This window comes from Chiloscyllium plagiosum, chromosome 42 (genome assembly GCF_004010195.1).
Source record: "Chiloscyllium plagiosum isolate BGI_BamShark_2017 chromosome 42, ASM401019v2, whole genome shotgun sequence".
Classification (NCBI taxonomy): Eukaryota; Metazoa; Chordata; class Chondrichthyes; order Orectolobiformes; family Hemiscylliidae; genus Chiloscyllium; species Chiloscyllium plagiosum.
Window position 1 is genome coordinate 11785640 of NC_057751.1, and position 25627 is coordinate 11811266.

Consider the following 25627-nt stretch of genomic DNA (forward strand, 5'->3'; position numbering starts at 1 on the left):
TCCCCCTCATCCTTCTAAACTCCATCCAGTACAGACCCAGAGTCCTCAGCTGCTCCTCATACTACAAGCCCTTTATCCCTGGGGTCATTCTTATAAAAAAAAGCAAAAAAACATATCTATCTCAGATTTAAATTTAATGACTGATCCAGCATATACTGCCATTTGTGGAAGAGAGTTCCAAACATCAACCATCCTTCGTGTGTAGAAGTGCTTTTGAACATCTCTCCTGAATGGTCTGGACTAATTGTGAGACTATGCCCCTATTTCTAGAATCTCCAAACAGTGGGAATAGTTTATCTTAAGCTACCCTGCCTTTTTTTTCCCTGTTCAAAATTTTGTTTCAGAGCTGAAAGGGCCACCGACTGAACTTTTTTCCTGGAAAGCTGATCCACAAGATGTGTTGTCTCCCTGCCTGCTGTTTAGGAGATATGCCATTCACAAGGAACATGCTGGGTGATCGCCTTGCTGCTGGCTGTACAGCTCACAAGCAGATAACAAGCACTACAGCTCTCAAATCCGTCCTGGGTCCGAATTGATCTTAAACGTGTTGCGTGAAAGAGTTAAAGCTTTCCGCGAAGAAGGAGCTTAGTTGGAAGCATCCAATCGGCTGGGTGTGGGGAATTTTGGCACAGATTTTATTGGCTCTGCAGCTTGCCTTCCTTTCTCACAGCAACAGACGACAGCTACAAGTGAGCAGAGGAACCTGACAAGTGCGAGGTCTGAGTGACCACACTATTGCCTCTGGAGGATTCGATTTCTTAAGTTCAGTGCTCATTTCAGTACATTCCTGCAAAGGTGGTAGAGAAGCTGCTGGGGGCCAAACTGCGCTTCATTTCTGCTGCAAGCTTTATCCTTCCGTGGGAGTAGCAGACGCAACAGCCTTGCTACATTTTCCTCCTGGATTTGACTTTGTGTTGTTCTTTTGAGGCCACTTTTCGCCAGTTTCTTCCCCCCGCCCTTGTTGACCGTGGATCATGCTGGGCACCGTGCTGCTGCTCAGTTTCTGTGTGATGGCGGTGAACGGGAGAGTGATGAGACACGCCTGCCCCCAGGTCTGTGACCGATCCCGGTGCGCCCCAGCGCCGGTGAACTGCTCCGAGGGCCAGGTGAAGGACTCGTGCGACTGCTGCACCGTCTGCGCCGCGGCCGAGGGCGAAAGCTGCGGGGGGCGGGAGGACGTGCACGGTGTCTGTGCGGAAGGCTTCCAGTGCATCTACTCGGCTGGCAAGCGCAAGAAGGGCACCTGCGGCTGCCCGCACAACGATGAGGTGTGCGGCAGTGACGGCCAGACTTACAGCAACATCTGCCGCCTGAAGGCTCTGAGCCGCCAGCACCAGTCCTCCAACGCGCTTCCTGTCATTCTGATCCAGAAGGGAGCCTGCGATGCAGGTATGTATGAACACCGGCTTCTGTCAGTATGAGTGGTCATCCAGGGGCTTAGGATCATGCTCTGGGGTGTGAATTCACCGAACACTTGATTAACTAATATCAATCATCCGAAAACCCCATCCCGTTCACTCATTGCACTTGGGGACTGAAATCTGCATATCTCACCTGGTCTGCTCCCCATGTGATTCCAGGTCGATCCCACAGCAACGTGACTGGCGTCTCTTCACTCATTCACGGGATTGCGGGGGGGTCATTGGCCAGGTCAACACTCATTGCTTTTCCCTAATTGTCCTTGAGAAAGTGGCGGTGACGAGTTGCTTTCTTGAACCGCCGCCTTGTGGTGTCAGACCACTGCTTTGTTTGGAAGGGAGTTCCACAATTTTGACCCAGCCACACACAAAGGAAGCCGTTTATATTTACAACTCAACGATCTTCTGATATGGCATCAGTTCAAGGGCAATTAAGGGTGGGAAACAATTGCTAGCCTTGCAGCATTGCTTACACAATAAAATAACTTTTTGAAGTGCTTTCAGTCAAAAACTAACCTTTATTAACTGAACTATTGTCCTTTCAATTCTAAATTGTATATCGTCTTGTCAACCTAACCTTGTGCCCTTCTTCCTCAACATCACCTCATTGTTATCACACATCTCTGAATCAGATGGGACTATGAACTCAGGCCTCCTTGTCCTGAGGTTTTGACACTGTCACTGCACCTGGAGGGCCCCACATATTTGTTTGCACAGTTACCTATGAGACCTTTTTCATTCAATATTCACGCAAACTTGCTCCTTCAGACTTCACTTTGTCATTTTGCCAGTTGGTACCATCTTTCAATCAAGAAGGAAGGTCACATTTACATTTTACAATCAAGTGCAAGCACCTCTTACCAAGCATCAAAAAAGCTTTTCATCATTAACACCTCACTGACACAACTGTTAAGAGTACACAAATTTTATCAGTGCAAACAAAACTTATCAATCGGTTAGCTGAAATTATAATTCTTAAATATCTCTTAAATGAACAATGGTTATTTGCCTCATAAAAATGTCCTAATGAAGAGCTTATGCTTGAAACATCGAATCTCTTGCTCCTCGGATGCTGCCTGACCAGCTGTACTTTTCCAGCACCACAATTTTCGACAGCATCTGCAGTCCTCACCTTTTCATAAAAATTTCCACAGAATACATGGATTTTGTGAAAGATGGTGGGACAGAAGTTTTGAAAACAAATTTGTCTGACCAAGCTTTCCAAGGGCTGGTCACTTCCACTTCAGCAGAAATGGAAAAAAAAGCTTTTGATGGTCGGGCATTCAGGATGGCCTTTGATCAAATCCAAATATTCAACCAAGTAAACTGATACAGCAATACTATTCAAGAAGTTATCTGTAAAGGAACTTGTATCAGGCATGGTAAATGTTGCTGCTCTTAAGGATGAGCACAAAAATAAGGCAAGACCACAGTTGTAAAGGTGTGGTGAAGGAATTAACAATTGTGAAAGCAAATCATAATTGAAAGGAATATGTACATTGTAATTTAGGTGCCATGATGAGAATTCAAGTATTATGCAGGAAGGAACTTGCCAGACCTTCACCACCAAGTCATTGAAAGGGAAACTTGTGCACACTTTCAGAACACAACTTGGAACAAATGATATACACGACTGGCCTTCAGAAAAGTCAGTCATATTAAGAATGCATTTTGTCATTTTTACCCCTAACTTCCCTGATAATCTTCATCAAGATAATGATCCATTCGCCAGCAATAATTGGAAGTTGTCCTTTTGACACTGACTGAAAAATGCTTCAGAAAAGCCAGAATCCACAGAATAGTCTGAGTTTTTACATGAACATGAAGGAAAAGTCACAAAAGTGCCAGTATTTTATGTTTCAAAGTGGCACTTGCAAAAAGTACTTTGGCTGGGGATCCAGTAGTTGTACCATCACTTAAAGTTGGTCAAAAATAGATTGTGAATACCACTGTAGTGTTAAGTCAGAATGTTATAATGGAACATGATTGTTCCCAAGTAAGTTTATACTCATCAGACAGTTGTGCTATTCTGAGAATGTTGAAAGGAGATTCAAATGTTCGAAATCATGAAGGGGCAGGACTGGGAGGAAGAGAAACTGTTTCACAGATACAAAGTCAAGAAACAGAGGATGCAATTTAAACTTTTTGGCAAATGGAAACATGAAAGTTTTTTTTTGTTTTGCTACTAGTTACTATTTCAAATAATGTTCGTTTAGCTAGCTAAATTGGTTGGACAGCTGGTTTGCAATCCAGAGTAACGCAACAATGTGGGTTCAATTTCTGTGCCAGCTAAGGTTACCATGAAAGATTTTCTTTGCAATCTCTTCCCCTGCCTGAGGCATGGTGACATTGGGGTTAAACCAGTTGTCTTTTTCCAATGGGAGAGCTATCCCATGGTCTGATAAGATTTTGGCAAATTTACCATTATCATTTTGAATGCACTGCCTGAAAACTGATGGAGACTGATTCATTTGCTCTTTCTAAAGGGGAATAGAAGAAGCATCTGAAAGAAAGTTTGAAGGCTCTGGGGGTGGGGGAAGGGAGGGGGAGCAGTGAGATTAGCTAAACTTTCTCAGGTAGAGAGCTGGCCCAGGCCCAATTGGCTGAATAGACTCCTTTCATGTTGTAACCGTTTCTAATCAAACGATTCTTCTCAGCAAGGTCAGCATTTCTAGCAACTGAGTTTCCAAAATGCAGCACGTCTAGTTTATAACAACCATGAAAGTGATCTTGCAGTCATCTGGTGTCAACACTGTAATGTGATTCCCAGATATATTTTTGGATCTTTTGTCAGCAGTTTTCACAACAAATTGTTTCTTCTGAGAATCAGCTGGGTCACAGTTTGACCATTGAGTGAACAAGGTCTTGTTCTGCAACCTTTATTAGGCTGGTTGAAAGTAGCAGCTAAATGCACAAGATTCAATGTTAAGTTTTCACCTTCCTCGAAAGCCAATGCTGCAAACTAACTCTGAAGACTTATGCCAATGTAAATTTGTTGAGAAAGACACAAGAAATAAAGGACAATTTATCGACAATGAAGCTGTTTCCTATTGGTGTCATGAGGCTGTGGTGCAGTGGGGAGTCCCTGTGCCTCTGAGTCAGGTGGTTTAGAATTACAGTCCCACTGGCATGAGCACATGATGCAGGCTGACATTGCAGTGTGGCAGTCAGGAAGCACTGAATTTTTGAAGAGGTTGTTACTTTTTCAGATGGATCCATTTCATTATTTTAGGAACGCAGAACCTACTGGTGTTCTGCAAAGATTTATTCCTCATTCAAGACCAATTAAACAGATCATTACTGCATTGCTGTTTCTGGAATGTGACGGAGAGAGAAGATTTGCTTTTATAAATACTGTTCACAATCCAATGTGTTGAATGGACAATTAAGAACTTTTGAAGTGTAGCCATTGGTGAAATGCTTGTCAACTGAGTCAGCAAAGTAAGCTTATTGGGTGTTAGTTGCAACAGAAGTTTCCATGGTATTATTTGCACACCGGTGCATGTTGAAACAATCAGATTTGGTCACTTGCCACTTGAAGCTCTGTGCAGAACCTATCCTGATGAACACAGACATTATTGCAGTGAAGACGTTGCCCCCTCGGCTCACTCCCAGCACTAGCATTCAGATCCAGCTGCTGTTAACTGGATGAGTGTATTGAATGTTTCACAGAGGTGCAGCGTTGAGGAAATCAATGAGAGTCTATCAAGAGCCATGAATCTAGATCTCTTCGAATGGTAACAGGAGCTGGATTTTCCTCAAAAAAATAACATCGTCTTGCTGTATGAATGGCATCATCATGCCACAGCTATGTCTGAATTTCTGAGTAGTGAGAAATTATTGATCAACAAGCTAGCTCCAGAGGAATTAACTCCATGCTACAGCTGCTATGATTGAGAAAGTTAAAACTATTAGATTGAGAAGGCTTGTTTGTTTATGAGACAATTTTTTTTCAGTTTGTCCCTCATTTAAGAATAGATCTTGAAGCTTGAGCCTCTCAGGCTATGAGTTTTCTGTGAGCATACACTGTATTTATCAAGATAAAATCTTGGCGGCTAACAAAAAAAAAAATCCACCTTCTTTTAACTTCTTTGTCTGCTGCCACAGCACTTTTCCTGAATGTATAAACTTGTCCAACTTGGGTGATGTTAAATAAGTCAGCCTTTGAAGTAATATCTCCATGAATTTGGCTGAGTTATTGCAGATTTATAATATTTCACTTGATCAAGTTAAAGGAATCAGTTGCCGACTACCTTAACAGTTTAAGTGTAACAGGAGACTGAGGAAACCCTTAAACAAGGAGGGGAAGTTGATTTAACAGTTTCTCCAAAAGTTGAAAAGGAATTTTGAATTTCTCTTAGGAATTTGTGGACTAGACTGATTTCCCACAGCAGTGAGGACAACAGAGTGTAAAAAAAAAAGTGAGCAGCTTGTCTCCAAAGTACACTTATATCACATGTTCTCATCATGCTGAGCACAATTTTAAGTAAAATTTCAGTTGTTTTAATTTCCAAACTTAGTTCCACATCAGGTTAAGAATCAAATAAGGCAGAATGCAAATTTTACAAATTTCACACCAGGTTTCAGCTGAACAGGTTAGTTTGGATCACAGTCTGAAATTGAATGGAATATTATTCTTGGATTCAAATGTTGAATCCCAAGACATCACTGTGCAGTGCTGGTATACATTAGTGGGACTTGATATTAAATGTACTGGAACAGTAACAACTTTGGGTTTCGTTCATTCTTAACTGTCACCGATTTAACCCTTTGAGAACTTATTTTTGCAGAGTACAACAAAACACAACAAGAACAAATCCTTCAACACTACCTTTGAGAAATGCGTCTTCACAGCTGACTCCTGTAAACATGGAGTCATGCAGTAGCTTACCTCATACCGCTTTCTCTATGCCAGTCTCTGCTGCCTTCAGTTCTTAAGTGTGCACAACTACTCAGCTAGTTGTGCTGCAAAACCACTGTTAACGTTTAAGCTGGACTGCAGAAGCAGCAAAGTTACACCAATTTCATTCAATTATTATTTTGCAAAAAAGCTCAAAAAGGCGATTGTGAAAACAAAGCTCCCGAATCAGTCCAAAGTTTGTGTTTTTGGCTTCTTGGCTTCATTTTCCAGTCTTGACTTATGATTATTTTTGGAAAAGCTCCAAAGCTGAGTGTGACTCAACCCATAAAAATAAATAGTAACTTTCCTTTACTTGACTTTAGATATATAAAAGGAATCCAATATCTAAGTGTGAAAAAAGCAACAGGAAATATATTTCATAAACCAGCCTTTCAACCTTTCTGGATGGCAATAGAGAAGGAATATTTCTTTAATTTACAAAAGCTGTCTCATTCTCAAGCTGTTTGACAACCATCAGTTGAATCTTGTACTTTAACAAAATTATTTTTCCAGAAATTTTCTGCAATCTAAGTTCACATTGTTTTTTCCCCAAATCTGATTTCATTTCTATTTCTTGGTCTCGTTAGTTCCCTTACTCTCATTGATTATTCTTTCTGTTTAAGGAAATGTTCTGAAGCCTCTGCCACTACTTAACCACTGCTCGAAACTCAATGTTACAGAGACAGTCATAGAGTTTTTACAGCACGGAAAATGGCTCCTTGGCGCACTATCACCTGCCATCCAACTATGTGCAAAAGATGCTGCAAGTTAATTTATCCTTTAATTTTCTTTCAATGTTTGGTTATCATTAATGCCATCTCTTAATAGCTGTTGAAAAACTAGACCTTCAAGGTTTGTGAAGAATTATGAGCACAGACCCATATTTTGAGATGCAATATTGAATGAATGCTGCAAATACAAATACAAAGACAATACAAATGCTCCAAACATCATTATTAAAAATGGAAAGAAACAGCAGAATGGAAAGAATGTTTTCAAGTTTAGGAAGAAAGTGTGTGCACCTCTGTCTTTCTGATGCAGATATATTTCAGCAATAAGTTGTTTAGGTTGCGCTCAAGAACTTCGTGAGGTGCTTGATAATCACACTCGTTACTAACAAACTTTTAAAAGTGAACAACAATTCTTTGCTCCACTTCATCCTCTAGCTGTTTTGTTACAAATTGTCTTGCTCTTTTAACGGGAAGCAAATTAAATAAGCCAAACCAAAGTAATGTTAAAACCAGGTGAAAGGGAGCTAGCCCTTAAAGGACACAGTAACAGAAATCATGGATACAAATTCAAATTAACAAAATGCATGTTGTTTTAAAAATTAACAATGCACTTGAGCCGTTTCAGCATTCAATGGCAACAGAAGGTCTGAGTGTGCCTGTGGACACTGCATGCTCTCTCTCAAAGATTGCTAGGCCACAGACATAACTACAATGGGGGGGACAGGCAGGGAATCCCAGTGACCCATTCAGTTGCCCATTGCCTGGACCTGTTTATGGAACCTTGGCCAGGCCCAGGATCTGACTCAATGGGAGTTCCTCTGATCTGCTCAACCTGCTGTGCACTGGGTAGCCAAAGATTAGGAGCTTGGGGCTGAAGTACAAACAGAACTTGAGGATCAGGTCCTTAGAAAGTGAGAAAAGGACTACAAATGACCATACCCAGTGAAACAATTGTCTATGTTATCATTCTTTTTAACTAAATGAAAAAATTTGCTTAGAGTAGGTCACCAGCACCCAGACAGCATGCGGTTCAAGTTTAACTTTATCGCAGACGTGGTGGAGAAAATTGCTCCAGCTGTGGTTCATCTTGAACTTTTTCGAAGGTAAGAGACTATTACTTTAAGAGTACAGTTCAGCGTGGCAAGATGATCATTTATGGACAATTACAGTTTTTACAAATAAACTACATTGGCACACATCAGGAAATGGGATCCATGTACTTTGGTTTGGCAGGGAAATGGACAGAAATTTTCTGAATGATATCTTGTAAAGAAATGTAAGCTTTCTTTTGCCAAAGAGACAAATGCATCTTACCTCAACATCCAGGGTAGCTGTGGAATAATAAGCAACAAGTGGGGCGGCACAGTGGGTCAGTGGTTAGCACTGTGGCTTCACAGCACCAGGGACTCGGGCTCGATTCCAGCCTTGGACAACTGTCTGTGTGGAGTTTACACGTTCTCCGCATATCTGCGTGGGTTTCCTCCGGGTGCTCTGGTTTCTTCCCACAATCCAAAGATGTGCACATTAGGTGAATTGGCCGTGCTAAATTGCCTATTGTGTTCAGGGATGTGTAGGCTGGGGGAAGTGTAGAGGAATGGGTTTGGGTGGGATACTCTTCAGAGGGCCGGTGTCGACTTATAGGGCAGAAGGACCCATTTCCACACAGTAATGATTCTATGAAAAAGTGCCATGTGTCCTTGGTAGGTCAAACATTAGTCAATCCTCATGAGAAATTGTGACTTCAAATTTCAAAAAACACCTTTTGCGTATTGTAGAACTCTGAGCATTCCACTAATTGTGCAGCAGATGTGGACAAGACCTGGTGGTGTGGGATTAGATTACTGGAATTGTGACACAAACTTGATTGGCTTGTTCTGCAATCATTTCTGTAGCTCTACATAAATGGCTGCGAATGAGTGTTCAGATTTATTCATGTCCGTTTTTCTTAACAGTAAAATTTCTCCTGAGCCGGAACAGGGTGACCAGTTCTAGCCTAGTTATTGCAATTTGCACCTTCCAATGTGTCAGAGTCTCAACCATGCGTAACTAAATCACTGCACCCAGGAAAGAGAAATTTCCTACAATGGAATTTGTATCTTCTGAACTGTCCCACAGTCAAGAATTTTATCTGGGCCAGCATTCATTGTTCATAGTATCAGTTCAAAAACTGATGTATTTTACAAGCTCATAACAATTATGCATAAACTAAGTCATTAGAGATCATGGCACAATTCAAGAGGGCAGAGAACCCATTTAAGAGGAATATTCACCAGGTACAATCTAGTCAGCTCTGCAGAATTTCATGTACTTTCGAGGATTAAAAGATTAAAAGAGGAGAAAAATAGAATACTTTTAAAAGGCCTTTGTTTTGTTTAATTTGAACAATTAAATATATTAGTTATAATAAGTAGCTCCTTTAAAATGGTTTGACCTTTAGGTATAGTGTTTATCCGCTCAAGGATAATGAGGATAGGCAATGAATATTAGATTGCTAGTGGTGTCTGTATTCGAGGAAACATATTATATAAGTGGAGATTTTGTATAAAAAGTACTTGACTGGATTGCATGGTTGGAGGTCATATTCTTCAAAGAATGTTGATTGGAGATTAAATGATGAGAGTTCCAGAGTCAAGTACAATATTTAAAATGATAAGTATTTCCAGGACAGAACTTGAAATAACTATTAGTTCACCTTCTTCCATGATTCACAATGATACATATCATGCAAGCAAAACTTATAATGATGGAACAAATTATCCAAATACACTTGAAGTGATCAATTTAGCTGTACACAGACAGTAGGTTTTTGGTTCTTATATCTTTTGAGACCATCACATAACTTAATAAATGTGCTCCTTCATAAATTTATTTTGCCCAAACTAAAGGCACAAATGAAAAAATAAGGTCCTACTGTAATTGTCCCAGAATCCTTTGAAAATATTCCATCTGCATAAATGGTCACATTCTTTAGTTCAAAGTTGCTTCTCTCAACCAAAATGCCTTGACTGTTCTTGAATCTTTCCAGAACTGGTTCTCTAAACAGCCTGTTTTTTCTATACTTACGGCCATGTTAATTACTCAACAAAAGTCATAATATTCAAACATTTGCAAGCGATGATAAACTACATTTTTTGCAGTGATACACCTGCTACCTTTCTTATCTACAAAAGCCTGTTGCTCCAAGACACACAGAATTTTAATTATTAACATTTAACTCTCCAGGATATCCAAAGTGTGAAAGTTGGCCATTTTGTTCATTCCTCACCAGCTTTCTGAACAGCTTTCCAGGTGGTCTCATTCATTTTTCCCATAGTCTTTTAAATTGTACTTTTTCATGAATCAAACATCACGAAAAGAAATTAAGATTTTCACATAAGAATAAGCTCTGATGAAAAAAATTGTATATAACCAAGAACAAGTAATATTTGAGACCGTAAGTTAATTTGGAGTACATTGACCATACTGTAAAACAGTTCCATACTTTGCCAATGGTATTCTGTTATTATTACTTGTTACCATGCAGGATGCCCTTCAGTAGCCGTGAAATCTCTGTGGCAAGTGGCTCAGGGTTTATCGTTTCAGAAGATGGTCTAATTGTCACCAATGCACATGTACTCAGCAATAAACAGAAAATAAAAGTGGAATTGAAGAATGGAGAAGCTTATGAAGCAAAGGTCAAAGATATTGATCAAAAGTCAGATATAGCATTAATTAAAATACACCCAAAAGTAAGTTCTTAAGTTATGATCTTCCACACCCACCCCTCTTCCCCACCTCCTGGTAATCGTATGCAATGTTTTTAATGCCTTAGGTTTTTGCAAAGAATTTGCTCTGCAAATACCCTTTTCGCTTCAAAGACGAGAATGTTGACCAATTTGCCTTTCAGTTGGGCATCAAGTCCAGTCTTTGCAAATGTAAAATATGCGAACCAACTTGGAGGCAGTTGAGTCACAACGAGTTGGAAAACTGTCTTTGCACAATTGAGACTTTGGATTCAAATCCAGACTAAACCACAGAGATGATGGTTTCTTTCTTTCTTTGATTTCAATATGCAGGTTAAAAAAATTCACAAATTAAGACAATTATGGTGAAAACTATGCAGGTTTTGGACAGTGTTTTCAGGGAAAAACTGCTTCCACTGGCAAAAGGGTCAGTCGTCATAGAAACAGACTTAATCTAATTGGCAAAAGAACAAGAGGGGAAATGAATATTTTTTGAATAGTGAGTTGTTATGATCCATAATGGTGATAGACACAGACTGAGTGCTGACTTTCAAAAGGGAATTTGATATTTACTTGAAAAGAGAATTTAGCAGAGCTATGGGGCAACTGCAAGGGGGTGGAGATTAATTTAGTTGCTGTTTGAAAGATTTGGTAGAGGATTGATAAACTCAGCAACCTCCTGTGTTTTAAGATTCTATCAATGTCCGATTGGTAGTTAATTTGATGATATCAGCTCTCTTTTATATAAAATTGCATTTCTATTTGACTCTTACCGCTTATGAAATCAGAAATGTGAGCATTAATTCCATTTTTTCCCTCTCTGAATAGAACCCTCTGCCTGTGCTTTTGCTAGCACGCTCTTCAGATCTCAGACCAGGAGAGTTCGTGGTGGCAATTGGCAGTCCATTTTCATTGCAGAATACAGTAACAACAGGGATTGTCAGCACCACTGAGAGAGGAGGCAAAGAGCTTGGCCTCAAGGATTCTGATATGGACTACATCCAGACAGATGCCATAATCAATGTAAGGTCAAAGAGTGCAAAAAATAAGATATAAGAATCAATATTCACGGCTAGTCGTAAGATTGTTAAATTCTGACAAGGTGGAATGCTGAGCTTTTTCTGAAGTAATAATTTCTTTGAATCCAATTGACTCTTTGTCCAATGGACCTTGCCTGACAAATAGTTTACTCAATGTGTCAGCAATTAATCTTTTAAAAATAATATCCTTCATGATTGTGTTCCAACAAAATCAACAAAGGACCTGGACAACAGAAGAAGAACCTACAATTGTGCCACAGTCAGTCGATAGATTGCAAGGTGCAACGAAGGTGAAATGATCTGTACAGTTGATTACTGAGAGAAACATGTTTCGTGCACACTGCAGAATCTTATTTATTAATGAAATACTAATTTTCAAATGAATAAATTAAGATCCAGTTACGTTTGTCTCAAACCAAACAGACAAACAAACAAACAAACAACATGCCTTTAGCATGTTTTCTCTTGCCACTTCACAGAAGTGCTTTCAAATAAAATTTGGCATTGAGTCATCTAAGAAATCTTAATTCAAGTGATCAAAAGCTTGGTTGAAAAGATAGATTTTCAAGAATATCAAGGAGGCAAGAGAGGTGAAGGAAGGGAATAGAGAGGGGATTCCAGAGCTTATCATGCAGACAGCTGAAGGCATGACCATGAATAGAGAAGTGATAAAAACTGGTGACATTGAAGAGGCAGGAGATGTTAGAATGCAGATTTCTCAGAGGATTGTGGAGCTGAAAATAATTACAAAGATAGGTAGAAAGGGGCCGTGGGAAGATTTGAAAATAAGGATGAGTATTTGTTTACCAAGGCATTTTTGAACTGATTAGCTGATAAATACAGAAGTGATGTGTGAAGGGGGATTTGGTGTGAGCTAGAATATTGGCAGGAGTGTTTTGGATGATCTCAAGTTTATGGAAGAATACTGCCTGGCCAGGAAATACCATTTGTTTTCAAAAATGGCATTGTTAGAAAAGTAGAACCAAATGAATTCAAGGTGGGGAAATTGTGCAAGCTTTCTGACAAGCTCAATCATTTTGCAAGGGTTGTTCATCTTGCCCTGAACTGCAAAAGAAGATAAAGCGTGTTATTGGAAAGCTCATCAAACAATGTAGTAATTTTAAAATTATCTTAACTAGGTTGCCTTGCAAAAATGGCAAATTATAGCCTGGTGGCCTGCACAGACAGTAGCTTAGTTATTTTCATGTACTACTCTAAGATATTATTCTGGAGCTTTCATTCAGTATGTGTTATTAGCTCTGTCGAATATTGTCATTTCTTGCAAATATTACAGACTTTGAGAAAGACTGTGCATCATCCAATGTACAGGCAGACAGGAGTGCTTTTTTCAGTATTCAACATTACAATTTTAAAATCCGTGCACTAAAGTTCTAAATTTAAAAATGCTTAAATCAAAGATGTCTCATGAGTTGACTTTGGATAAAGAATTAATAATTTAAAATCATGCCTTGTGAACATGTTTCATCTTTATTACAGTATGGAAACTCCGGAGGACCACTTGTCAATCTGGTGAGCTCCAATTTAACATATATTTTTAAATTGATAGTTTGTACAAAAGACTCTTTTGTTTAAGGTTTTCAACTCTTGAACAGCTCATAATAATTTGGAGTCTGCTCAGGAATACAGGGACAGTAAGATTGGAGGATTTATTTCTTGAAGAAATTTAGATGGTTAGAAATTTGGACAAAGTATCCACAAGAACTTGGTCACTAATTAACGTTTGGTGAAAAAGAAATGCTTACAATATTATGTTGTCAATGTTTGACACTGACACCATGAAGCTTCAAAATAATTTTCTCATTTGTAATGGAACTGAGGGAGTACTTTACAACATGTGGAGTTAAATTAAAATGCACAGTAAGCTTTATTTTAATGAGAACTGATCTGTCTTTGGATGAGTGGAATGTTAACTTGAATTTTCTGCTTCGATATGGTGCGCGTGGCCCCAATTATCTCCATTAATTCTCTTGGAGCCAGACATGTTGAAGTAGACCAGCTGCTAGACTTGTGGTAAAAAAATATTTTGTTCAGGCAAGGGACTGCTGAGAGTAAATAGGTGAAAATCACATTAGGACAGAACACATTCAGATTTGGAGCTATCAGTGTCATTTGGACGTGTTTCATTTTAGAGAGATTTGTATATAAAATATGGTACTGATATTCGTGTTTTTAAGCTCGGGGACTGCAAGATGAATGGTGCCCTGTCGGCACAATAGTAGTTCATTCAGTCCTTTAAGCCTGTGCTGTCATTCAGTAAGATCTTCTATCTCAACACATCATCCACATGACCTCTCTTTCCCTTAGTATCCAAAACGCTATCGATCTCTGTCAGAATTAGGACCCACGAAGGCAGTACGTGAAGGCCCAATAACTCTGGTGGCTGTGGCGGGGGGGCAACTGTACTTGGCGCAGAGGGTGAGGCCTGTTCTGTTCAAGTCTAGGGGACAGGACACTGTTATGCTTAGGTTAGCACTGGAGTGTGGAATGGTTGGAGGTGGAGCAGTGATCAGGGCCATTGCACTCAGGTCAGGGGAGGGGTCGCTGTGCTCACTTTGGAGAGGGAATGGCTGCTATGTTCACGTTGATGGTGGGCTGGGGGCCAGAAGTAAATCCTGGTACCTGAGGTTTCAGTCTCTCGTCCTGATCAGGACTGGACATTTGCAGCTGTTTGGGAATTCCGTAAATTCAAAATCCTGTGGTATCAAGAAATTTTCATCACCTGAGTCTAAGATGGTTGATCCCTGTTTTTGTAATGGTGATTCCCAAGGTTTACATTTAACAGAAAACCTTTTTCCATCATTTATTCTCAAGCATGCATTCCAATATAACTATGCAACCAATCCAACAACTATGATCTCATCTTGTTTCTTAAATACTGAGTACCATTCTTTCTGAGTTTCTCCTTATAAGTCACTCCCAGAACTAAAGAAATATTGAACTACAGAAACCTGAATTCATTTGAAGTCCTTGCAGTTAGCCTGGCTAAATCAAGGCACCAACGAGAGGGCCATGTGTGTTTGATGTGCACTCTAGGCTGGGAGCTGTGTCACTTTATGTAAAACATCAGCAGTAATTTGCTGATTTCCCAGTTGTGTGAAACTTGCTCACGAATCATTTCTTATTTAATTTTTTGAAATTTAGGCCTGATTGTGTGCGAGTGAAAATGTGTAGTGTGTGACAGGTGAGCTCCCAATAGCAAAAGTAACTGACAGCCCCTCCAGCAATTGGCTTTTCCTTTGGAATTTTGTCAGTTATGGCATTAAATTATCCAGTAACTCTACTTGTGCCCTGATCTTTTGTGAGGACGTTATTGGATTTGGGCTGTAATGTTCCCAACAGATGATCCTCCATTATTTGCTTGCCAGCTTGATGAGGTAATTGCAATTGTGGCATTGGATCCTGAAATGAATCCTCCCCTTTCAAAAGAGGAGATCTGTTAAAACAGAACTCCAATTTAAACAGGTGGGAAAGTAGCAGTTGTTTGTCTCATTGAAGTACGAACTTTCCCATGGGAGGAAGAGTCATGCAGGCAGCTATTACTCACTTCCTGCTCTCCAAATTAAAAGGATTACTTTTGGAACTTCTGTTTTGCAAAGGTGCACATGGGTATGGAGTTTTTTTAAGCCTGCTCAAGTATCAGTGGCCCACGTCCAACCAAGCCAACTGTCAACATTTGATTACTTCTTGGAAGTGCAATGAGTTTCCAAAGATTAAGTTGGTATATAACCCATAGGCTAAATGATGGAATCTGCTGTTATCCACATTGATAGTGAAAGCAGATGCTTATAAAATGACGAGACTGTTCAGCACTCGCCAAGAACTCTAAGTACCAAGAGCAAGATTGTCAGGTAGTCACATGAGAGCCACAACTCAGAATGTTTAGTTGCGAAACAGTGACTGCTGGTAGTGGCTTATTCTGTTAATTATTTTTGACTTTCCTTCTCAATTCCAAAAAAAATTATTCATGAAAAAAAGTTTAACTCTCCTGAAAATTCTCTTTATTCACAAGTCAACCTACAGGTTTTGTCACAATTCACAACTTCCTATGATGTTTCAACAAAAGGAGTTGCATTTATATTCTGCCATTATCAACCTCAAGACATCTGAAGTATTTCATAGCCAATGAAGTCACTATTGCAATTTAAGGAACAAGGCAGCCAATTTGTGCACAGCAAGATCTATGATATAATCAGCTATATAAGGACGAGATGTAATGTTTCAGTGACGTTGGTCAAGGACAAACGTGAGTGGAAAGTGTCCTGAATTTCTTTGAAATTGTGGCCATGGATCTTTTATGTGCGAGAGCGCGTAAGAGGCCTGTGCTTCATATTATCAAAATACAGCACCTCGGACACCAGAGTTCTTCCTCAGCATTGGACAATAAGTGTCAGCTTTGCTTTGGTGCACTAGTCTTTGAAATAGGATTTAAACACAAAATCCTTTTTCCTGCAGGAGCTGGGGAATGTAGTTTGGGAGCAGTGTTTGAAGGTCACAGAGTCATAGATTCATAGAGATGTACAGCATGGAAACAGACCCTTCGGTCCAACCCGTCCATGCCGACCAGATATCCCAAACCAATCTAGTCCCACCTGCCAAACCACTGCCAAACTCTTTCTATTCATATACCCATCCAAATGCCTCTTAAATGTTGCAATTGAACCAGCCTCCACCACTTCCTCTGGCAGCTCATTCCGTACAGGTACCATCCTCTGTGTGAAAAAGTTGCCCCTCAATCCACATTCGATATGTGGGAGGCTTTTAAAGAGAGGTTGATTAGAGTTCAGGAGAGGTATGTTCCTGTGAAAATGAGGGATTGAAATGGCAAGGTTAGGGAACCATAGATGACAGGTGAAATTGTGAGACGAGTTAAGAGGAAAAAGGATGCGTACATGAGGTCTACGCTACTCAAGACAGACAAAGTTTTGGAAGAATACCAGGAATGTAGGACAAATCTGCAATGAGGAATTAAGAAGGCTAAAAGGGGTCATGAGATATCTTCAGCAAACAGGGTAAATGAAAATCCTAAAGCGCTTTTTTTCATATATAAGGAGCAAGAGGATAACTAGAGAAAGGGGTGGCCCACTCAAGGACAAAGAAGGAAGTTATGCATGGAGTCAGAGAAAATGGGTGAGATTCTTAATGAGTACTTTGCATTGGTATTCACTGAGAAGAGGGACATGACAGATGTTCAGGTTAGAGATAGATCTTCGGGTACTCTAAGTCAAGTCGGCATAAGAAGGGAGGAAATTTTGGGTATTCTAAAAGGTATTAAGGAAGACAGGTCCCAGGTCCAGATGGGATCTACCCCAGGTTACTGAGGGAGGCAAGAGGGGAAATAGTTGGGGCTTTAACAGATATTTTTGCAGCATCCTTGAACATGGGTGAAGCCCCGGAGAACTGGAGAATTGCGAATGTTGTCCGTTTGTTTAAGAAGGGTAGCAAGGATATTTCAGGTAATTATAGACCAGTGAGCCTGACGTCAGTGGTAGGGAAGCTGCTGGAGAAGATACTGAGATATAGGATCTATTCTCATTTGGAAGAAAATGGGCTCATCAGTAATGGGTAGCATGGTTTTGTGCGGGGGTCATGTCTTACAAACCTAATAGAATTCTTTGAGGACGTGTCACAAGTTGATTGATGGGAGAAAGGCTGAAGATGTCATATACATGGACTTTACTAAGGTGTTTGATAAGAGGTGTTTGATAAGGTTCCTGGTAGTAGGCTGAAGTAGGCTGATAGAAAACTGGCTGGGCAACAGGAAACAGACAGTAGTAGTGGAAAGGAGTTTCTCAAATTGGAGACCTGTGACCAGTGGTGTTCCACAGGGAACTGTGCTGGGAACACTGTTGTTTATGATGTGTATATAAAAGATTTGGAGGAAGGTATTGGTTGCCTGATTAGCAAGTATGCAGATGACACCAAGATTGGTAGAGTAGCAGATAGTGAAGGGGACTGTCAGAGAATACAGCAGAATATAAATAGATTGACAATAGACAGTAGACAATAGGTGCAGGAGTAGGCCATTCTGCCCTTCGAGCCAGCACCACCATTCATTATGATCATGGCTGATCATCCTCAATCAGTATCCTGTTCCTGCCTTATCCCCATAATTCTTGATTCCACTATCCTTAAGAGCTCTATCCAATTCTTTCTTGAAAGTATCCAGAGACTTGGCCTCCACAGCCTTCTGGGGCAGAGCATTCCATGCACCCACCACTCTCTGGGTGAAGTTTCTCCTCAACTCTGTTCTAAGTGGCCTACCCTTTATTTTTAAACTGTGTCTTCTGGTTTGGGACGCACCCTTCAGCGGAAACATGCATCCTGCCTCCAGAGTGTCCAATCCTTTAATAATCTTGTACTTCTCAATCAGATCCCCTCTCAGCCTTCTAAACTCAAGCATATACAAGCCCAGTCCCTCCAATATTTCAGCGTAAGATAGTCCCGCCATTCTGGGAATTAACCTCGTGAACCTACGCTGCACTCCCTCAATAGCCAGAATGTCTTTCCTCAAATTTGGAGACCAAAACTGCGCAAAGGTGCGGTCTCACCAGGGCCCTGTACAGCTGCAGAAGGACCTCTTTGCTTCTATACTCAATTCCGCTTGTTATGAAGGCCAGCATTCTATTAGCTTTCTTCACTGCTTGCGGTACCTGCATGCTTGCTTTCTTTGACTGATGTACAAGAATATCTAGATCTCGTTGTACTGCCCCTTTACCTAACTTGACTCCATTTAGGTAGTAATCTGCCTTCCTATTCATGCCACACATTTATTCATATTAAACTGCATTTGCCATGCATCCGTTCACTCACCTAACCTGTCCAGGTCACCCTGTATTCTCCTAACATCCTCCTGACATTTCACCCTGCCACCCAGCTTTGTGTCATCAGCAAATTTACTAATATTACTTTTAATACCTTCATCTATATCGTTAATGTACATTGTAAAAAGCTGCGGTCCCAGCACTGATCCCTGCGGCACACCACTGGTCACTGCCTGCCATTCCGAAAGGGAGCCGTTTATCACTACTCTGTTTCCTGTCAGCCAACTAATTTTCAATCCATGTCAGTATTTTGCCCCTAATATTGCTCACTAAACTCCTATGTGGGACTTTATCAAAGACTTTCTGAAAGTCCAGGTATACTACATCCACTGGATCTCCCTTGTCCATCTTCAGTTACATCCTTTAAAAATTACAGAAGATCAGTCAAGCATGATTTCCCCTTCATAAATCCATGCTGACTCTGACCTATCCTGTTACTGCTATCCAGATGTGTTGTAATTTTGTCCTTTATAATTGACTCCAGCATTTTTCCCACCACTGAGGTCAGACTAACTGGTCTATAATTCTGTTTTCTTTCTCCCTCCTTTCTTAAAAAGTGGGACAACATTAGCCACCCTCCAATCCGCAGGAACTGATCCTGAATCTATAGAACATTGGAAAATGATCACCAATGCATCCACAATTTCTAGAGCCACCTCCTTCAGTACCCTGGGATGCAGACCATCAGGTCCCGGGGACTTATCAGCCTTCAGTCCAAACAGTCTCTCCAACACCATTTCCTGCCTAATATAAATTCCCTTAAGGTCCTTCAGCCACCATTACATCTGGGAGATTGCTCGTGTCTTCACCAGTGAAGACATATCTAAAGTACCAATTCAACTCTTCTGTCATTTCTTTGTTCCCCGTAATAAATTCACCCATTTCTGTCTTCAAGGGCCCAATTTTAGTCGTAACCATTTTTTTCTTTTCACATACCTAAAAAAGCCTTTACTGTCCTCCTTTATATTTTTTGGCCAGTTTACCTTCGTACCTTATTTTTTCTTTGCGTATTTCCTTTTTAGTCATCCTCTGTTGTTCTTTAAAAGCTTCCCAGTCCTCCGATTTCCCAGTCATCTTTGCTATGAATTGGACAGATGGGCAGAGAAATGGCAGATGGAGTTTATTCTGGGCAAATGAGAGATGGTGCATTTTGGAAGATCCAATTCAAGACCGAACTATACAGTAAATGGAAAGGTCCTGGGGAAAATTGATGTACACAGAGATTTGGTTGTTCAGGTCCATTGCTCCCTGAAGGTGGCAACGCAGGTCAGTAAAGTGGTCAAGAAGGCATATGACATGCTCTCCTTCATTGTGGGGGGTATGAGTACAAGAGTTGGCTGGTCATGTTACAGTTGTATAGGATTTTGGGTCGGCCGCATTTGGAATACTGCGTACAGTTCTGGTCGCCACATTACCAAAAGGATGTGAATGCTTTGGAGAGGGCGCAGAAGAGGTTCACCGGGATGTTGCCTTGTATGGAGGGTGCTAGCTATGAAGAGAGGTTGAATAGATTAGGATTATTTTCATTAGAAAGACAGAGGTTGAGGGGGGACCTGATTGAGGTTTACAAAATCATGAGAGGTATTTATCAGGGTGGAGAGCAAGAAGCTTTTTCCCCAGAGTGTGGAACTCAATTACTAGAGGTCATGAGTTCTAAGTGAGAGGGGAAAGGTTTAGGGGAGATATGTAAGGAAAGTTCTTTACACAGAGGTGGTGGCAGCCTGGAATGTGTTACCAGCTGAAGTGGTAGAGGTGGGAACAATAGCATCATTTAAGATGTATCTGGACAGATACATGAATGGGCAGGGAGCAAAGGGATAGAGATCTTTAGAAAATAGGCAAGTTTAGATAGAGGATCTAGATCGGCACAGGCTTGGAGGGCTGAAAGGCCTGTTCCTGTGCTATAATTTTCTTTGTTCATCAAAGGACTCAGGTGGCTCAGTGGTTAGCACTGCTGCCTCAGAGCGCCAGGGACCGAGGTTCAATTCCGCCCTCTCTGTCTGGAGTTTGAACATTCTCCCTCTGTCTACATGAGTTTCCTGTGGATGTTCTGGTTTCCTCCCACAGTCCAGATTAGCCATAGTAAATGCAGAGATACAGGGATAGGGTAGGGGAGTGAGTCTGGGTGGGATGCTGCTCAGAGGGTTTGTGTGGACTTGATGGACTGAATGTCATGCTTTTGTAGTGGGGGGATTCTCTGACTCAAGCAGAGAACATTACCACGGCTGACAATGTCACATGTCACGCAGATAATTAGTTTTGGGTGCCTTTTGGAGCAGTGAGCAGGTAGTCAACTCTGCCTGGTTGAAAAAAAGGCCTTTGAAACAAATGAGTACGGAACCGTGAGTGGGGCAGACTGGCAGCAGTACTCATGGTACAGTGTGGGGTGGAGGAGGTTAATTAGTATCAGAGGATGTGTGTAGTAACCAACAATTAGCTTGACAGGATACAATCCTCAATAAAGAATGAATCTTCAGTGCACTTGGGCATTTTCTTTCATGTAGGATGACACATTGGCTGTTCCTATGTGTGTTGGAACATTTACTGAACAACATTCTTCAAAGATTAATGACACTGAGGCCATGATATTTATTGGGAGAGTAGGGAGGGGGCCTGTTTTGCTGAAGGGAAAACTGGAAGGTTATTTCCTTCAGCAGCTGCTTAATTTAATGGGAGGACACAATTAATTTAAAAAAAATCTGTTTCCTGGCAGCAGCCAGTTGGGTTGAGAGGCAGATCGGCAGGAAGCTGTGCCTGCCTGAGATCACAGCGAGGATTCATATCAGGAAAGAATCATTGATTAGGTTGAGGAGGGCAAATATTAATGGATTGTTTGGTGAGATTAGAATAGAAGAAAGAAGGGATCAAGGAACAAAGGGAAGGGCAATGATGGCAGAGCCAGAGAGGGCAATTATGAAGATCATGAGTGTGTTTGAACAGCAGGTTGGGGGTCTGATTGCACGTGAGATGACCGGGTTTGCTTGCGAGATCAGACAAATGGAGGCCTGGTTTCAGGAGGGTACAGTCTCAGAAGTCCACTGCCTCCTGACCCACAGGTTGTTCTGGAAAAGCACTTTTCTCTCCCATGCAGCACTTCTTGTTATTCAGCTTCCTCAGGCACGTAGCATGAAAGTTGGAGCAAAGAAAAACATCAGATGCACACAGCCTTTTTTTTAAGCATTTAAATGACAGAATCACCTAATCAGAGTTGGCTGGTCACCCACTGCCACTCTTGTCCTCATCCCATCTCTGTTTATACTGCAGGTGAACTGGTTTGATTTGGGGTTTGAAATATTTTACTACTTCACTTCATAAACCAATCCAAACATATTCTTTGGGGTTAAACGTTCCCTCCAAATATCAAATGTTCAACAAATGAGGCATTTTACCAGGCAATTTAATTAAATGTCTTTTTGTTATCAATTGTTTTACATTGTAGGACGGTGAAGTCATTGGCATTAACACACTTAAGGTGACAGCTGGGATATCTTTTGCCATACCTGCGAAAAGAATTCAGCAGTTCCTTGCAGAATCTCATGACCGCCAGCTGAAAGGTATGAGACAGAAAATTAATCACACATTTATGATTAAAAACAGACTGCTGGTTGGACTTTTATATTGCACACTGGTTGTTTCTATTGGTATATCTTCAAGGAGACCCACTGTGAGTTGAAACAAAAAAACTTCAACTGCTTTTCATTACGAGAACTGCTAAATCAGCAGAAAGGACAGAACACAGCTCTACATTTCTGTGGTGTGCTGCTCATATTTAAAAAAGAATTCCACAGAAAGTGTGAGTCATTTGCTTTTGCAACCCAATCTCTCAAGGTCCTGTTAACCCAATGGTTCAGTCTGTACATGCCCTATTGTTACTGAACTAACCAGAAGCAGAAGCAATTCCTCCATTTAACCCCTTGCTGTGCTGAAAAAACTAGTCTCAGTCATTCCAGCATTGCAACAAGGCAAAAACAGTTAACAAGGGAGAAATGGAATCAGGGATACCACCTCTTAAGCAACACTCTGCAGGCCCAGCCGAAAATTGCATTTGAGAAAGAGGTTGAATTTGTTGTGACATTCCCCTCATCTACCTCCCAGTCGCAAATACATCTCAGTACTTTGAGTCTGGATGCTTGAGGTCAGTATTGCTGTTGGTGGATGTGCAGCAGAATCCAAGGTTGAATGAATGTTGTCATATTTCCTATATTTTATATTCCATAAGCAAGCATAATCCTCCATCGTGAATGTACCATTCTGGTTTTATACCAACAGAAAACTCTTCACCCAAGAAGAAGTATATGGGAATAAGAATGGTAGCACTTACACCAAGGTAAGTGTTGTGTACTGCACTCATTAAGCTTGTTGTAAGACTTTTGTTTTGGAGACTTTTGAATCCAAGCATATCTATGAGTGTAATGTGTCTGTTTGATCAGGAGTGTTATTGATGAATTGGGATAAGCTTTAAGCAATCACCAAGTGAGGCAATTACCACATTATCATGAGGAAATGTGCAATATATATGGTTTTGCAATCATGTTGGCTTTTATGTTTCTCACTGCAAAGATGAAGCATTTAAAGTTATCCTGAAGTTGCTGGATTTTACTGTTACACAATGCTGTCAGATTTCAATGCATGCAGTTTACAGTTGCACAAGTCATAGAAGGCAAATGATTTTCCGTTTCAGTCTCTTGCGTGACCTGAAAATGCGTGACAAAGATTTTCCTGATGTTTCTGCTGGGGTTTACATATTTGAAGTCATTCCGGCAACACCTGCTGCAAGGTATGAGATATAAGATAAGTGGCAAGGTATAGGAACTTGCTGGGTTTTGAAATCCACAGATACGAAGAACATATGTTTTGGTTGTATTCAGTTGCACAGCAACAAATAAATCAGTATTCACTTGATGCTGATTGCCCGTGTCAACACACTTAATCCTCCTGTTACTTCTCCTGTCAGTGGTGCATGGGTAGAGGGAAGATGGCTTAGAATGGAATGTGGACGATTGCAAAGGCTTTTCACGCTATGTTATAAAATTGATTCGACTGGAGCTTTGATCGTTTTCTGACTGTCAAAGCAGTGTACTTTTGTACTACTTCAGATAATCCTTGATACTGCTGTTGTGCAGAGTACATCTTCCCAGTTTACTGCTTGATTCCATCTTCCAAGTGATGGTAATAAGGCAAAATTCAAGAATTCTGCTCAACTAATTTTGACCATCATTCATTGTTCAAGCTCTCAATATTTCAATTGCAGCCAGGATTGGAGAAGATTAAAAACAATGCATAATATTTTGAACTGACAAGAGATGCAAAGTTTTCATCTTCTGCATCATAAAGCATTTTCTGCATAGTCATTGGGGTACAAGCAAAGAATAAAAACAACTGTGTGGGGCAAGAAAAATTTTTAGCAGTTGAAGTTCTCAGACTAATTTCCATCATCACACCCCATTTCTGCTGTCAGTTGGATCATGGTTTGCCACTGTCAATTCAATCTCCACGGTCAATAGAGGCAGTTCCATCTAACCATTCTTGCTTTAGAAAGTGCAACCCATATTCTCTCTTCCCTGTTCTTTGTTCCTAGATCTGGCTTCAAATGTACTCCAGACTATTTTAAGTGTCCAATGTATGCTATCTGTGGAGGATCTGGTTTCCCATTCTCATTCAGTTCCAGTGAGAGAATTATCCCTCCTGCAGTAAAGAGACAATTTGAGTTTTGGACTTAAATGTAATTAGGAATGAGCAGACAGAACTTTACTGGGTGTGATCTACCTGACCTGAGATGCAAAATGATGGATTAATTTCTCAGCTGTACTTGCTGACACTAAACACTTTTTTTTTGTACTGAAGTTAAAATGTTGACTGTTTTCAATGTTTGCTGAAGAATACTGTACTAGCTGGAAATTCCTTGCTGTCCTCCCCTGCAATGAAGCTTCACCTCTATTAAGCAATAGGAAATGGAACACTTGAAATATTAATTGCTGTCTTTTCTAATTGTATAATTGATTCATCAACACCATTTGTGCTATGCAAAAAACAGGACAGTGGTGATTTTCTTGTTGTAAAATGGCTTGTTGTCAAAGGGAACAGATTTTACAGTAAGTTAATCAACAGTCTGGCCACTGAGCTTCAGTGCCTATTAATACCAGTGATATTATCACTAATCTTATTCAGTGATCAGGTCAGCCATGATCTTATTGAATTGCAGAACAGGCTCAAGGGGTTAAATGACTGATTTCTACTCTGATTTTGAATGTTGTTTTGTGTGTTTGGTTGTTTTCATACAATTCACTGCTGTAGTTACACAAAATTCAAAAGTCAATGGTATATTATTGGACAAATGCATTTCCATAATTCTTGAAAATTCTTCACTTTCAGTGCTGGTTTAAGAGACCGTGACATCATTATCAGTATTAATGGTCAAACAATCACATCTTCAGAACAAGTGAGTGAAGCGATTAAAAACAGTGACACCCTGGGGCTTGTTGTGCGTCGTGGAAATGAAGACTTGATGATCACTGTGGTACCTGACATAATTAATTAGAAAAAAATTGTCTTTTTTTAAATTTATACAGACCATTGTAATCAGATTTAAATGTGGTTACTTGAATATTTTGTTTTACCAGTAGTCTCTTAAAAAAAACTAAGCGTCAAGTGTCATAGTTAGGGGCTTTGCAGGTATAAATAAAAATGATGACTTATATTATCACATCATTTTAAAGATTTGTGGTTACTCAGACTTTCAAATGGAGCATAATACAAATCGATCCTGTTGCCTATCTTCTTGAGTATTCTTCAATTTTGAATAATATTTATTTCCTTTTAACAACTGTAGTAAAGGATGAAAAGGCAAGCTCCCAAACTGATTTGCAATTCACGAATCTGATACTCGGCTCTGGACTTACCATGGAGGTGAATTCTGAGCAGGGTTTGGATACAACTGTTGGGAGGTCTGGGAACACAAGAATGGGTTTATCAGT

The 25627-nt window shown here is 40.4% G+C and overlaps 1 protein-coding gene across 1 annotated transcript; it reads left to right on the forward strand.

Moving 5' to 3' along the window:
* Window positions 1-664: 664 nt before the first annotated feature.
* Window positions 665-25361, forward strand: LOC122543127 (serine protease HTRA1-like). Its single transcript, XM_043681468.1, has 9 exons — window positions 665-1389; window positions 8053-8152; window positions 10573-10777; window positions 11600-11794; window positions 13309-13341; window positions 22093-22207; window positions 22923-22980; window positions 23335-23430; window positions 25026-25361. The coding sequence occupies exons 1-9, from the start codon at window positions 975-977 to the stop codon at window positions 25189-25191; spliced, it is 1383 nt and encodes a 460-aa protein (XP_043537403.1). The 5' UTR covers window positions 665-974; the 3' UTR covers window positions 25192-25361.
* The last annotated feature ends 266 nt before the right edge of the window (window positions 25362-25627 follow it).

What these genes read in the sequence shown, in the direction of transcription:
- LOC122543127 (XM_043681468.1), top strand. Translation starts at nt 975, where the DNA reads ATGCTGGGCACCGTGCTGCTGCTCAGTTTCTGTGTGATGGCGGTGAAC. An exon ending in GAAGGGAGCCTGCGATGCAG is followed by an intron (nt 1,390 to 8,052) that starts GTATGTATGAAC and finishes TGCTTAGAGTAG; the next exon opens with GTCACCAGCACCCAGACAGC. An exon ending in ATGGTAGCACTTACACCAAG is followed by an intron (nt 22,981 to 23,334) that starts GTAAGTGTTGTG and finishes TTTCCGTTTCAG; the next exon opens with TCTCTTGCGTGACCTGAAAA.